Genomic DNA, 16,781 nt, shown 5'->3' on the forward strand with positions numbered 1-16,781 from the left:
ACAGTGGAGGGCACTGTTGCTACCTCTTCCTCATGTGGGTGGGATTGACTCAGGCTCTGCAGGAAAGTTGGTGTTCCCAGTTCCACAGCAGTCGCACTACTCTCCCTGTCTACTGTGAAAACTAAATTTCCAAATGCTCCTTGTGGTGGAAAGAATTGATAACAATGATAACTACTCACCGCTCTCCTCACCAACCCCTGAGCCCAGCCTCGCCACATTCTGCAGATGGGGAAACCAGGACGCAGAGGAGCCTGGTGGTCAGGGGCAGAGCCTGGGCAAGAACCAGGCCTCTGGAATTCCCGTTCAGGGCTCTTTGCTCTTTGCACCTGCCAGCCCTCTCCCTTGATTTCATGAACGTTGACATGTGTATGAGGGGCTGTGCCTGTAACCACGTTGTATTACTGATTTAATGTCTCCTTTGTGCTCTCTCCTAAGTGAGGAGGAGCAGAATGGGGGTGGAAAGGAGAAGGAAGCACTGGTAGAATCAGAGTCAATACATTTAAAAAGCTGAGATATGTGGGGAGAAAAGGGGCAGGCAGTACAGGCAAAAGTTAAGGGGCCAGAGGAGAAGGAAACATTAGGGTGGTAGGGAAGAGAAAGAGCCGAGAAAGGGAAAAGATTCAAGAGCATGAAGATACAGTACCTCTCAGTTATAAAATTGGCCCAATGATGTTGTTACCACAATTTTTAAAAATTTGGCTCAACCAAACTTGCACATTTTTACCAAATTCAGCTACTGAATCTAAAGGACACCAAAACGATCATGTATTCCCAACCCCATGTGTACGTGCCACCTTCCTGCTGTTGTTAATTCATAAACGTGCTGCTCTGTCTATAGGGTTGGGCACTCGCTATTCCAGGCAATGGACATACATCGATGAGACATGGTCCTTGCCTTTATGAAACATATAGCCTAGTAGGGAAGATGACATTTAAAATCAATCAGAAGACAGGACCATAAATAATTACAGTCAGCATCTGTTGACAGCTGATCTGTGCCAGGCACTGTCAAGCACTTTATATATAGATATCTCATTTTCATCCTCACTGCAATTCTGTGATTTAGGTTAATTAGGAAATAATATTGTTGTTTTCATTTTTCAGATGAAGAAACTGAGGCTTAGAAGGCTAAGGGATTTGCCTACGGTCATGTAGCTGGGATATGAACCCAGTTGTACTTAGAAGTTATACTATATTGCCTGATAGCAGTAGTAGGTAAAATGTATTTTAGAAGCCAGATATAAAATGCATTTAGGAGTAATGAATATGACCATCTTTGCTATTGTCTGAGAGTCAAATGTAGACATTGTTTTCTCAAGGAGCAAACCAAGAGAAAACACCCCTCTCTCCACACCCTGTTCTCTTCTGATTCTGCTGTGTGGTTGTTGCTTCATTGTGGTTCTAAAGACCAAAGATGCCCACCTTGGAAAGCAGCTGTTAATGTTCAACACTGGCTCCTTGGTCATAAATTTTGATTGATTGCTGTTTTATTTTAGGCCCCCTTTTAAGAGAAAGATAAATGAACAATCTCAAATGAATTCTAACAGAATCGTATCCAGTTGCAACTATTACAATACAAGATATTTTAAGAATGAAGGAAACTAAAGCTTCTTCCCATACTGAGTGTTTTCTGACAGAGAGATATTTGTGTATTCTCCACCTGGGCCTGGCCACCCTTCCATACAAATCCAACTCTTGCACAAGCTTTTACCTAATGCCTTGGAGAGGAGGTAGAACCAAATTGTTCAACATTGCATTTTTTATTTAACTTGACACTCACTGTGAAAATAAACCTAAAAGACAAAGTGTTGAGGATGTTTTACAAAATAAACACAAAATAGAAATGGATCCTCACAGTATTTAAGGTTTCTATATGTGTGTGTGTCTGTCTCCCTAAATGACATACTGTATTATTGATCTAAGTAATTGTTCTTTATGGTTGGAATTGAATGCTAATATTGCTCATCAGAACTAAATCTTTTTTTTATTTTTATTATTTTCTTTACAGGGTCGTCATGTCAAAACGGGCCAGCTTGCAGCCATTAAGGTTATGGATGTCACAGGGGTAAGTATCTTTACCTTGCCATCTCAGTAGCTTTGCAGATGCTCCTCGACTAAGCGTGGGCCTATGTCCTGATAAATCCATTGTCAATCAAAAATATTGTAATTCAAAAGTTCATTTAATACACCTTATCATAGCTCAGCCTAGCATACCTTAAACATGCTCAGAACACTTACATTAGCCTACACTTTGGCAAAACCATCTAATATAAAGCCTATTTTATAATAAAGTGTTGAATATCTCATGTAATTTATTGAATATTGTACTGAAAGTGAAAAACAAAATGGTTGTAGAGTTACTTGAAGTATGGTTTCTACTGAATGCAGATCACTTTTCGCACCACAGTGAAGTCAAAAATTGGTAAGTTGAACCATCGGAAGTTGGGGACTATCTGTGTATTTGTAATAGAGAAGATAGTGATAAAAAATGTTTTTCAGGAAAATAATCTTCCTAAATATCTAATATCTTTCCCCACTTGCAGTTAACATAAAGAAATAAGAGCGTGCAACAGCTCATGGAAGAGTCATGGGTATATCATTCTGATTAAATTTGATATCTACACACTGCCTTACATAGTTAGAGTGAAATGAGTGCCAATAATTTACATAAACAGAACCACAGATATTTGCATATGAAGTCAGAACAAGGATTTCAAGCTGTTAAATGAATAATACTGAGATTATTCAGAAGACATGAGTCTTAACAGTTTTCCCAAAGGTCTACCTAACACTGGGGTAGGCAAGAGCTTGGATAGCTCTAAAATCCTAGTAGGATATTTAATGTGAATATTTTCCCAAAGAAGATATTATTGACCAAATATTTGTAGTAAACACAAAATCTTACCATTATAGAGCAACACTGAAACTAAATTTCTACCTGGATGATCAAAAGCAATCTAAGGAATAGACTTAGTTTTAAGTACAATCTAATGCTTTCAATCCTTTTGCTAGGTCTATTCAAAATATTTTAATGCCTTTTCAAGAGTATAGAGGGAAAATCAGACATGAAAGGATTCACTGGACATCAAAAGCATGTTAATAGTTTTGTATTGTCCTGGGAATTCTTCTAAGATGTCTGTCTGCTGTACATGAAAGCTAGAAGACCAAAGTCTTCCATTCGGCCCAGAAGTGAATTATTCATAATAAGTAGACAGAGAGTGAATGGGTCACACACAGATAACAAGAATAATATACAAATAATAAAGACAGCCAGTGTGTCTGTACATTAGACTTCAGCTCAGACATTTTGAGACCCGTTTGTCACCTTTGGTAAGTATCTGTTATGTGGTAGTTACCTACGATAATACAAATTTTACTAATTTTTATGTATGCCACACATTGTACTGACTTTTTTTCTTACTCCTATTACTGATCTGAATTCCTTTTTAAATTACATATATTTTTATCCAGTAAAAAATTTTGTTCCCATATATTTACCACTTGGATAAAGTACTACTTCTATTTATTTGTTTTAAATACATGATTCAAGTTTCAGATGTTGCAAAATAGTTCAAATATTCAATGCCAATTAGTTTGTTAATTCACCTGGCCTTTACTGCATAAGAAACTGCATGTAAATTATATTAATTAGGTTTAAACTCTGCCACTTAAAACAGGAAACCCAAATGAACAAAATAATAGAGGATTAAGCACGATAGAAGTGTCATGATCTCTCATGTTAAAGGAGTCTAGAGGTTGACAGTCCAGGGATGTGTGTCAGTGATGTGGTAAAGTAGAAGGATGTTTTTATCTTTCCGTTCCATCATTCTAATGCATGGCCTCCACACTTAAGGTCACTTCATGGTTCAAGATGGTTGTTGATTTTCATTGATCACACTCTATGATATGCAAAAAATGGGGAGGGGGGAGCAAAAAGATACAGAAGAGCCCCTTCCAGGGAAATCTTTTCTACTTTCATACAGCATTTCTACTTACCTCTGCTTTCATTGCTTTATCTAGCTGCAAGGGAAGCTGGAAAATGTAGTCTTTTTTTCTACCAATGTGTCCAGTTAAAAATCTAAGTTCTGTTAGTCAGAAATGAAGGGAAAGTGGATATTGGAATGGTCAATTAGCGGAGTCTGACACAAAAATTAAAATCAGCTACTATCAGTCCCTGCATAGAAACTCATTATAAATGTGCAAACCATTTACAAAGCTCCAGCCACAGAACAAATCAGAATTTGTTTTGCAATTCAGCTGAAGTCATACTACTGTATTTTCCTTAGAGTGAGTAGGATCTCTGTATAATGAGATGTGCTTGGCAGTTTAACAACTAATGGTTGTGGATGAAGTCCAAGACATTCATGCTGTAGATCGAGTTCTATTGTGTGGCTCTGAAGCACTACAGTTGAATTCCACTGACATCATTAATCTCAATGCATAAAGTGTATGTTGATGCACACAGTATGACTTGAAAACACTGAATATTACTCTTCTAGTTTCTGGTTCTATTTGTGAGACTTTAATTTCAGAAAGCCACTCTTACTATTGCTAGATCACCTTACTTATCATTAAAAGTTACAGTTATTTGACCCAGAGTATGTATTTTAAGTTTGAAGAGTGTCGGTTAGGCTTTCTAAACTGGATTTCATTAGGCAACTAAGCCCTACAGAAAATGATTTGAGAGATTATTTTCTCATTCTCTCAAGGAAGGTATGGAGGCAAGGCCATTTCAGATGCAAAGCAGTGTCAATCCATATACAGTGGATGCTTTATAGTATTTAGGCTTAATCCTTTTGGGGAACCCCTGCTGAAAGGAGCTAGATGGTTTCTGTGATTTAGTCACATCATTGATGATGACTCTTAACAAAGGCCAACGTGGATACACATCAGGAAATGTTTTTCTTATTTGCATGGTTTCTTGGCAGCATCAAATGACTTTTGTATCACCCGCTTTTTGTGAAACTCATGTAGTGCTTTTGGAAAAAAAATCTATTCCATTTTGCCATGTTGTCTTTTGTGTATTACGGAATGCTGCAAAAACTTCTTACCAATTATTATAATTGTGCTCATTATAGCCGCTCTGTTAAAAACTGAGTTGAATTCTCAAAGGTCATCTTTGTTAATTGTATGCTATGACCTACTGCAAAGTTACTGTAGCTTATTGTAATGAAATTGATAAAGCCATAAGCTTGAAATCAATTTTTAAATTATTGTTTTTATTCTGTGTCACTTCCTTTTTTATATAAAATAGCCACAGAGAAAACTGGAGATAATGCTTATATCCCTCCAGTTTTAGAGTTGAGCCACTTCCAGATTTGTCAACATTTGCTTCAGAATTAGTGCTTAAACTCAGAGTTAGTCTTCGAAGTTCTCTTAGTTCCTGAAATCATTATGGAAATTTCCCCCCTTCATCACTTTCTGGGGATTCCTTCGGCTGTATTTGAGTTCTCCAGATTTACCTACAACGTCTAAGAGGAACTGGACCCTCTGGGGTAGTGTTTCTCAAAGTGGGCTCCCAGCATTGGCGGACAGGCTCATGATAAATGCAGATTCCTAGGCCTGCTGCAGAATTTCTGGGTGTAGCCTCAAAACCTTCCTTTTCTACAAGCTCCTCAAGGAGTATCACATACACTAAAGTGAGAAGACCACTTTTCCAGAGTCTTGTATTTATTCTCTTCTTGGCCACTGTGTGAAGGAACGGTGGTTCTTTGATAACCCTGTAAATAATTTCATTTTCAGTTAAGTAAAAATTCCTGGTGTAAACTAGTTCCTTTACAATGATACCCTGAAGCGCATACAGGACTTAATGAAATAATAATATTGTAAGCTTCCACCTTTACAAAGACTGGTCCTGATTATATTTCTCAGGACACACTGGGTTGTCATACCAAACCTCCACTCAGACTGCACGAAGCCAAAAGGGAATTTACTGGCTTGTATAAATTAAAACAAATAAACCTGACATGATTCGGAATTTTGTCTCTCCATCTCTGGGCTCTGCTTTCTTTCCACCAGCAGTTCCAGGCTCATGGTCTCATTACCTCTTTACCATTAGTCCCAGCAAAAGTGTCAGCCTGAATATCAGTGTCCAGCTTGGGGTCGTGTCCCCAGCCCTGGACCAGTCCTTGATTCTCTTCAGCCATGTCTGCGTTGGATGCCTGGCTCCCCCACTGGGACTGAGAGTGGGGAAGGTAGATGCCTCAAAGAAAAACCTGAGAGCTAGTATAGAAAGGGCTGGAAAGGTGCTGGGTAGACATAGTGGGTGTGTTTAATACTGATTTGGTCCTTAAGTAGTAGAGTGCTTCTCTAGTTACATTTTTATATTCTAGCCAAAAATAATAATAATGGTAGCTAACATTGATGGAGTGGATCCTGTGTGCCAGAACTCTCTTAAATACTTTCTATATATTAATTCATTTGATCCCCTCAGCAACCTACAAACAGTATCCATCACTGGCCCCATTTTACAGACATGAAAACCAGGCATAGTAAGTATCTTGCTCAGTGTAACATGGCCAGTAAATGGTGAACTGAATATTTCAGCCTGAGCAATTTAACTCCATCCTTTAAGTCCATCCTCTTAACCACATTCCTATAAGTCTTCAATTAATGTAGAGGGTATTTAGTGTTTAATTTAGTGTGATTCTTTTTTTGTTGACTTATTCAACAAACATCTTTATACTTTATGACAGGCACTGGAAATTCAAAGACGAAAAAATAGTCCTTTGCCTGAAGAGGAGGCACTCACAATAACCTTGCCCTAAATATTTATGAATAAAGCTTATACCCTTTATAATAAGGCTATAAAATTGACAAACTCAGTTACATATAATGTTTAATGGGACAGTGAGGGGGCATTCCTCACTGAGTAAGCCCAGAAGGACAATCTTGACTAAGGATGCAGTGTGTGATAAGGCGTGGGGGCTCAGAGAGTGTTCTGGAGTAAGGGCGTGGTCTTCTCCCAGTAGCCTCCCAGTAGTAGACTGTTTTGTCCATAATTAAAGGGCTCAGTGAATGTTTGCTGAAACTGGACAGAAAGAAAAGAAAAATCTTTCCATCTTGGGTTGTTTGGAAGACTCAGGGCGACGCATTGCTCTAAGCACGTTTGGTTCCTTCCTCCCCGAGGGAGGCAGTTCAGTGGTGTGATCGGTAGTATGGCACATAATAATAATTACAGCCATGGCCAAAATATTAATAAAAATGGCTGACATTGATTAAGTGCTTATTAAGTACCACACATTGTTCTTAGTACTCAACATATATTAACTCATTTAATCCTTAAAACAACTTCCGTTAGGAGAGTACTGCTGTCGTATACATTTTACAAATGAGGAATTGAAAGCACAGAGCTCCTAAGGGACTTGCCCAAGCCCCACAGGTGGTAAGTGGCAGAGTCAGAATCCAAACCCAGCCAGTTGCGTGTGTGCACACTCCCCACGGCTGTCTTACAGGATGAGACATGGGGGGCATGGCCTTCAGATTCAGAGAGAGCTGGGTTTACATTCCGTTCTTCTCCTTACTGATTGTGACCTTGGGCAAAGTTCTAAACCTTTCTGAGCCTCCGTTTTCTTATTTGTTAGATGGGTAAACAAATACTGCAAGCTTGTTTTGAGGCTAAAATGGGATATAATATCTTGTACCTGACATGTAGTAGGTCCTTAATACATGATTATGATTAGTCCAGGTAGGACACAGTGAATGACTGAATGGGACAGGCAATAGTAATGAAAAGAGGATTTTAGAGTGTGCACTGAAATTCTGCAGTTGTATGGGAAAAGTAGCCTGCCCTGTGAACTGGGTGCCATACTTTTGCTAGTTAATTGATGCTTGTGTACATAGTTTTCACTCAGCCCTGTCTTCAGTACCTTAGTTGCAAAATTGTTAGCCTTACCCTGAGTAGTATGCAGCTGTTAAAGTGGCTTACTAGAGCAAGATCCAGGAAAGAAAGTGGGGCTTGATTCCAGAAGCCGAAGGCTGAAATCACATGATTTCATTCATTCATTCACTTAAGAATGTAACTTAATCATAGCAAGTTACTTAAACGGTAATTTAGTCATAGTTCTGATTAGCTTTCAAGGACAATTTAAGAAGAAAACTGACCTAGCTGGGTGGCCAGTAAATGATCTCTAATAACGTGACAGCTATGTGAGATCTACAGGATGGGTAGACCTTGGTTAGCCAGGTGAGGGATGGGCGAGGGGCAGTCCCAGATGTGGGAGCTTCACCCTCAGGTGAGCTCAGCAAGACTGGGAATCCCCATTAGGCTCATTTGTCACAGAGACCCCTCTGGACAGCTCTTCAGGGCTTCTCCTTTGGGGCAGTTCCAGTAGATTTCTTTAGCAGACAGAACAGTCTGATAAAGCACATGGTAAAAACTTTGAACAGAGGAAAGATAAACAAATGGGATTTTTTGGTCTCCATAATACCCTCCATCTTTGGGGCTATTTCCAGTGCTTCAGTTCTGTATGCTATACAGCATGTAGAATTTGGAAAGCTTTTAGAGTTCTAAAAATGAACAAGCTGAGCTGCCTACTCCATGCACACTTTAGCAGCTGTCCTTATCTTGTGCACAGATTGCACCCCTTGGGATGGCTCGTGTGTGTCTGAGTCTCTGCACATGTTCGTGCGTGCTGAGGGTATGGCCTGCGTGTTGGGCTTATTGGATGGGTGTGCTCACATGTTAGAGGTACTGCTTAGGAGCAAAAAACGGACCTGGGGACTGCTGTGTGCACCCCTAAACTAATGAAGATGAGCACTAGTTTTTAAAAATGTGTTTACGTCATCATAATGGTTTGATTCAATTGTGCCTTTCATTTGTGTTCCTGAAGGCATTTGTATTCTTTTTTTTTTTGAGACAGAGTCTCGCTTTGTTGCCCGGGCTAGAGTGAGTGCCGTGGTGTCAGCCTAGCTCACAGCAACCTCAAACTCCTGGGCTTAAGCAATCCTACTGCCTCAGCCTCCCGAGTAGCTGGGACTACAGGCATGTGCCACCATGCCTGGCTAATTTTTTCTACATATATTTTTAGGTGGCCAGATAATTTCTTTCTATTTTTAGTACAGATGGGGTCTCGCTCTTGCTCAGGCTAGTCTCGAACTCCTGACCTAGAGTGATCCACCCGCCTCGGCCTCCCAGAGTGCTAGGATTACAGGCGTGAGCCACCACACCTGGCCTGTTCCTGAAGGCATTTGATCAAAATCATAGTTAATTCTTTTAGCCCCATAGTGAAGGTTGAGATGTACGTAGGGGGGGAAATGGGCACACAGAAGTTAGGGTACTTGGAAACAGTGACAGGGCTGTTCAAATCTAGGCTTGCAACCAAGTTCCGAAGTGATGGAATGTGGGTCTCATTGGAATACAGGTGGAATATGGATCTCATTGGAATATGGGTGGAATGTGGGTCTCATTGGAATATGGGTGGAATGTGGGTCTATATTCCCGTGGTGGAAGATAGACTCATCCTGTCCTTTGTGCTGCCAGCTCATCTCCACATCACATTTACGTCCCTCCTTTGACGTTACTCAGTACTCTAGTAAACCTTTACTGGGTTCTTCGGCTAGACTTCCTTATAAATATTTTGTATTTTTTAAAATGACTTGAAACTCACTATTTTATTTTTCCTGCATGAAAAGTCTTTTCTCATTTAGGGCCTTCTGGCTCTAATCAGTGCTCAAGGCCAGGAACAGGAGCTTTGCATTATCCATATTTGTACCCCTGCAGAGCTTGCTGATGTGGAACCTGGCACATAGTAGGTGCTACACAAAATGATAATGTATATGTAAAAATAGGAGACCAGAAAAAATATAAAAAGTAGAAAACCAGAAGGAGTAAAAGCAAATTGACATTACAGGCCACAGAGAACTTGGTAGTTATTTTTCCTGGTAACCAAAGCCACAAGTGGAGAGGCTATCAATTACCCTGTTTATATTACTAGAAAAGACAACTCATTCCAATTCCTGTGGGCTGTTACCTGAATTTTTAAGTCTAGGATCCTTGAGGCTATAATAATCCACCTATATTTTCTCTCTTTTTCTTCCCAACTGGGTAACCTCCACGTGGCCTTTACAGCTCAGCTCAGACCTGGGTTTCTTGGGGCCAGTTACATCAGCTACTACATACTTCTCATGGTGGTAATTTTGCACACATCTGTGTCATTCTTTGATTCATATCTGTGTCCCTTACTAGATTAAATTTCATTGTGGCAGAGGTTGAATCTCTTATGCCCATTGTTTTATGTTTATATTGTTAGCATTTAGCATTATGCCTGGGATTATTCATAAATAATTGTGGAATGAATTTATTTAGCTTAGGGTTAATGTATACGGCAAATCCAGGTACTGCCTCCAGAATGCCCTTGCAAAGCCCTTGGTGCTGCAGTGAAGAGGTGTGGAGTTAGGCAACTCACTGGGCCACTCTGGGTCTGTTTCCCTAGATCTATAACTGTATAGATCACAGGTGTGTAACCTCACCTGGAGATAATTTTGGGCAATTGATACATGCTTGATTCTCATTTAATTTTTAATATTTTTAACATTTAATGAACTGTGATTTCAAAAGCATTTCTCAAACTCTGTGTTATAGACCAACTTTGAACATGCTGGAAAATGCCAGCTTGGTAATTTGTGCTGCTACGTTACCCCATTCATGTGCAGAATGTCATTCATTATGAAGATCAAGGCATGCTGTTTTCATTTGCAACTAACAATGTTGATCCTAGGAAATGTAGATGTTTCTGCATCCTTTGGAAATGAAACAAAACTGAAAATTTATAAGCTATTGAAGTTGATGTGTGACTTTTAATTTCTTTTGTAAATTCTGATTTTATGTTCACTAAAACATCCTCTTTATTTTCATCGATTAACTGTATAAGTAGATATTACATAGTTAAACTTATAAAAATAAATGCTCACTGATTTAAAAAATTTAATTTTTGTCTGCTATATATTGGCATCCTGAATAAAATTTTTATTGTGGGGAGGGATTTCAGTACTACAAATTATTCTTAAAAATTCTTTAAACCACATTCTAGATGATAGTGATGATCCCTTCAAAATCTAATAGTCTATGATACTTTAACAATAGACTGTCTTCAACTTTGTGTCACATTCAGTCAACACCGAAGGTGAGAATGAGAGAGAGATTAACACAAACACCTGCTTGATGGCAACTGCTGCTATGAAAGCGAGCAGGTGAGCCGGGAGCAGAGGTGACTGTGTGCACACATCTGTGGGGCAGTGGCATTTATGAGTCTGTACACCTCATACTTCTCTCTACACGTCATCCTGACCAGCCCCTTGGATTGTTTTAGGAATTACATCGTTTTATTCCTGTTCCATAGGTTGAGAGTTAAATGTTGGGCAAACTCTTTGTTACAGAGCACAGTAATATTAAATGTTTTATTGATTCCATTTTTAAATCCTAGTATATTGTAGGTACTTAAAGTCTACTCACCTGTGTAATAAATATGCAGCTTAAAATCTGTCCTTTATCCCTTGAATTCAATAATAAGCAAATAGTATTATATGCTAACAAACTCTTTTAATTGGAGGACCAAAGTCAGGGTTCTCTTCAGCCCTGGTTCAAGATGTTCTTAAACTCTTTCGATTAGCAGCTTTGGTTTTAGTCACTGTGGGTAATTGCCCTTCATCTGTCTAGGAGTTTTATGTATGGAATAAGAATACTGGATTTGGACTCAGACAAATCTGGGCTTGAATCTGAGCAGTATCATTTAAAATATGAGTGAATTTGAAAAAGCTGCTTCATCTCTCTGAGACTCCTTTTCCTCATTTGTAAAATGGGATCATTAAAAACTCCATAGAGCTGTCTTGAATACTAAATAAGACAGTGCACACACAGCTCCTGGTACATAGGAAACGTTATATAAGGTTGGCTTTAGCTGTATTTTATGACCACGATGGTGACAATCATATTGCCATTGGAGGTGGTCAGTGGCTTAAAAGCATCCCCTAGAATCATCCATTCCCTTGAATTTGAAAACTGCTGTCTTTTCTCATGGTTTCTCATTTCCCAGAAGGCCAAGGCTGGTTTCCCGTCTGGTGGCAGAAGGGTTCTCTGCGAGCAATAGGAGAGGGCCGGTCTCAGGGCACAGGTACTTTTGAGGCCTCTGCTCCTTCCTGTTTGCTAATGTCCTATTGGCCAAAGCAAGTCACGTGGCGAAGCCCAGATTCAAGGAAAGGGAAATGGGCTCCACTCTTTGGTCCAGGTAGGCCAAGTTTCATGGCCACTTTTTTTTCCAGTCTACTACAAATATTAAGCAACAAAGAGATTCTGATGATCCTGAGGAAAAAATAATCATTTTCTTTATGTGGATACTAAAACTATATTTAAATAAGTACTTAATCATTTGTAAGCCCTAAGAAGTGGCTTAGACAGGTATTCTTATTCCCCGTTATAGCTGAAAGTAACTGACATTCAGAGAGTTTAAGTGTCATGCTTGAAGTCAACATAAGAATCAGACTAGATTTTGAAGTCTTCTGATTAAGTAACAGTTCTTCCTAGAGTACTGGACTTGGCTTATTAAAGTTACTCTTTTTAAATTTGTAACAATTTGGTACCACTACTTTATTTTTCACTATGACCCAGTGGTCATTAGTTTTTTGGTGAGCTTGATTCCTGTGCTTAACACTTAAGATATAGGAATAATACATTTATTAAATAGAGGACATTCTTCTCATATAACTTTTTAGTCTAATTCTAGCCTCAGATGTTTTTTGCCTTTGGGAAAGCATCATCACTCATCTCCCTCGCTGGGCCATATCATGAGAGGCTGGACTGTCTGTGGGATAGCTAGATGAGTTCTTGTCACTAGCAAGGGCTTCTCTTTCTATTTCACCAAATAACTTACTGCCATCAGTGCCTTAGCCTAAAAATCTAGATAAACAGTAGCTCTGAAGCCCTGATAAATTTCATGCTCACTTAAAAGGTCCCAGAATACCAAGATCAAGGATGTATATAACCATGGAGATATATAACCATGACCCATAGTGGTTCCATAATTATGTTTGCAAACGGTGCAATTTAAACCTAAAATTCAAATGACTTACATTTTTTGCCATCCTGCTTTTGTGATTTATTTACTTTTTTGGTTAAGAAGATTAATAATAATGTTTATTTTGTATTACACTTTATAACCCACATGCCTCATTTAATTATCACACAATACTGCAATTTATAATACCTGTATTTCATTATAGGTAAGAAACTTAGGTTCCAAAAAGGTAGGTTACTTTCTTGACATCCCACAGCCAGAGAGGAGTGGTGCCAAACTCAATATGCACCCCACCTGCCCGCCCCCATCCTTCTGATGCTAGATGCACAGCTGTTCTTATTGTCATAGTGCATCATTTTACCTTTGCAAAGTGGTGGAGAATGTGGTGACTTTATTCTAACCTCCAGTACTATTTTATTTAAGTGTTTCATAAGTTCTTATTTTCTTGATCACGTGGTAAGCTTTTTTAACCACCCCTTCCCCCCGACTTATACCACATCACCCAACATCCAGGAGGCAGGCAGTAAGTACTAGTCGAAGTAGCCTGACGTCTCGCTAAGAATGACTGAAGCTGAGACTGACAGGCTATAGTTGGAAAGTGATCTGTGTCTTTTATTGCCTCATGTAGTTGCCTTTTTAATCAAAGCAGCGGTCGATGCTGTGCTGCCCACAGAAACCCTCCGGTTGGTTTTCTCCCCTTCTATTTAGGCTTCCCCAAAGTACATCCACTCACATCCTACATTTCACCCACAATTATTTGACCCCACAGGCGAGTTTAAAATAGCTACTATGCACCATAGTAAGACACGTGCGGTGTGCTGCAGGGGCCCTTCAACAAGCTGAAGGTCTGTGAAGGTCATTGCCGCACAGGCCTGCGCAGTGAAGGCGTGGGCAGTTTCCCGTGGCTGCAGGGAGGAACGGGGTGGTCAGCAGTGTGCCAGCCCTGCCTCGGCCACCTTGCCAGCCCCACACCCCTCGACTCTCTTCCTTGCTGTTCGGCACACGTGCTTCTCCTGAGCTCAGCATCCCAATTGTACATTCTATTTTAAGATTACCTAGTATTCAATTGAGTTAAGCCGTGTGATATGTAACACGCGTTACTTCTCCTAGGTTTGAAAATCTCCTGGGTTTTTTTTTTTTACTAAAACCTATTTTAGTAAATATGTGTGGTCAGCAGATGTCAGCTATTTCACTACTCTCCTTACCCTGTTCTTACCTGTTCCTTCTAACATCGCCAGTGCTGTGCTAGGCGTTAGGCCCTTTGCAGATATTTATTCTTTCATTCATATTTATTCACAGGTACTTTGCTTGGTGCTGGGGATGTTACAGAGAGCAAAAGCAAGCAAGATTCCAGTGCTTATGGCCGTTGAGGGCTGATAAGGAAGAGAGACTTAATCCAGTGATAAATGTGGCTGGCAATTCTGATAGTTACTACAAAGGTAGAGATGCGTGATGATCCAGGGGGCTAGAACCAAGTCAGGCAGACCAGGGAGCTCTGCTGGGGAAGGAAGTGTGGAACTGAGATCTGAAGGCAGAGGAGAGCTTATCATCATGGAAAAGAGAGTCACATAATGGGGCACTTCTGGCACATACCTCCATACCAGTGTCAACAAATATGGCAAGTGTGTTAAGGAGTGTAGGGGGCTAAGACAAGATATAGTGGGGGACCTTGACACTGCCGGAGAGAATTGAGGGAGACTTCCCTGGGAAGGGTCAGTTAAACTCAATCAGGAATGATGAGTAAAAATTATGTGAAGAAGAGGAGGGGGAAGAAGACAGCACATGGGAGGCTGCATAAGGACCCAGGAATGCAGAGACACTGGACGGAGACTGTGCAGCTGGAGGGGACACACAGACAGGGGACACACTGTGGGTGGTCCTCTAGATCCTCGTTATGTAATATCTTACACTCAGGGAGAGCCATTGCTCACTGCTGCTTCTAAATCAATTATCCTTGGTGACGAACTTGTTCTACCAACCTCAAAAATAAAACACTATTTTTCAGTCCAACTGATGTGTACACATCAATAAAATAAAATTATAGGAGGACACGTACTCTCCACCAGTACTGCCAGGACCTCTGAAAAAGGCCCGGATTGGTGGACTCCAAATCAAAACTCAGAATGAATGAAACCTGATTGTCAGGAAACTCCCTCTATAGCAGAGTTCTCTCTTTTTACATCCTCAGCATGACCACATTTCCCCCTTTCTTTTCATGTTCAGTTTCCTGAAGGTGAGGTGGGTACTCCTGCTTTGTGAACTTCCTCAAATCTAGAGAACTTACCGTTGCTCCCTTTCCCATCTTCCTTTCATCGACTTTAGTCATGCACTTCAATAAAAGTCGGCTTCAAAGAAAATGAACTTAACAAAATTGAAATCTGAGAGCCTATGTTTCTTTCTTTTCACTTTCCTCAATCTTTCCTATACCGGATATGATCAGTGATAGGTATTCAATGGATATAGTTCCCAAAGGCCTGGGGTGAATTTTGTCTCAATAGCCTGTCTACGTTGATCTCTTCCAGGTGAAGAGATGAGGGATTGTTTTGGTTTTTTGTTTGTTTGTTTTCCAGCACGTTGTATGCTATGTGTGCTTGCTGTACAAACGGAAGACTGCCTTGGACTGCCAAGGTGTTGTCTGATAAACTTTTCCTTTGCAGTCAGATATAATAATCATGCTAGTTTGTCACCATAGAAGAAAAAACTTACTACTTAGTTGATATAGATGCTGTTCAAGAACAGAATCTTACAAAAGACAATGGATTTCCGTGACAGAATATTTACTGTTCTAATACAGGATGAAGAGGAAGAAATCAAACAAGAAATTAACATGTTGAAGAAATATTCTCATCACCGGAATATTGCTACATACTATGGTGCTTTTATCAAAAAGAACCCTCCAGGCATGGATGACCAACTATGGGTACGTAGTGTTGTCTAAATTTGCTTTATGTACATGAAGAACAATCAGGCTCGAATGGTTCATTTCCTTATCCTCATGACTAAATTTCATTGAGTAACTCCTTCTTTGAAACCCTCAACCCTCATGATTTCCATAATATTGTGTTTTCAAGGTTCTCTCTCATTTTCTTAAATACCTCTTCATCTTTGCAGTATCTCTAAATCTTTCTTCTATCCCTTAATATGGACCATCCCCAAACCAATTGTTCTATTTTCTGTTTTGTTTTTTTTCACTAATTGACAACACTTTATTGCATTTATTTAAGCACCATGTTATTTACTTTTGATGAATTATACCACTTATTCTGATTCTTTGTTATTATCCTCATTTCTTAGGTGACAAAACAAAGATATATAAAGAGGATAAGTAAACTGTCTCGAGGTCTATATAGCTGAAAGTGATAGAGCTAAGATCTAACCAACCTCTATCGGATTCTTTGTCCTGGTCTATCACTCATGTGTGAATGACTCTGAAATATAAGTTCCAGCACCTAATACAGTGTCTGATGCCAAGTAGATACTCTGCAAAGGTTGTATTCCTCTCCTCTTGCCCTAGTACACTTAGCTGTGTGCCCAAGTTCTGTATCTTTGACAATCTATACAACAGCTCTGATTAGCTGTCCCAATAATTTCAGTGTTTGATATCAAAACCACTACCCCTGTTGCTGCTCTGCCCAGCCCAGATTGCCTTCTTCTCACCTTCCTGATTTCTGTCATTGGAACTTTTATTCAGTTAGTCCTTCTGTAGGATTATAATGCCATCTTGGTTTGATTTTTCCTTGCTAATTTTATAATCACCCCCTCTAGTATAGA

The 16,781-nt window shown here is 39.7% G+C and overlaps 1 protein-coding gene across 8 annotated transcripts in view; it reads left to right on the top strand.

Annotated features, from left to right (window-relative positions):
* The window catches only part of TNIK (TRAF2 and NCK interacting kinase), a 365,195-nt gene that overhangs the window by 210,431 nt on the left and 137,983 nt on the right, over window positions 1-16,781 (top strand). For all 8 annotated transcript variants that reach the window (XM_069475279.1, XM_069475280.1, XM_069475283.1 and 5 more), the window contains exons 3-4: window positions 2,009-2,065; window positions 15,805-15,930. In XM_069475279.1, the coding sequence (XP_069331380.1) occupies window positions 2,009-2,065; window positions 15,805-15,930 (183 nt within the window). The remainder of the gene's footprint in view (window positions 1-2,008; window positions 2,066-15,804; window positions 15,931-16,781) is intronic.

The sequence above is a fragment of the Eulemur rufifrons genome, chromosome 7 (genome assembly GCF_041146395.1).
Source record: "Eulemur rufifrons isolate Redbay chromosome 7, OSU_ERuf_1, whole genome shotgun sequence".
In the NCBI taxonomy this organism is placed as follows: Eukaryota; Metazoa; Chordata; class Mammalia; order Primates; family Lemuridae; genus Eulemur; species Eulemur rufifrons.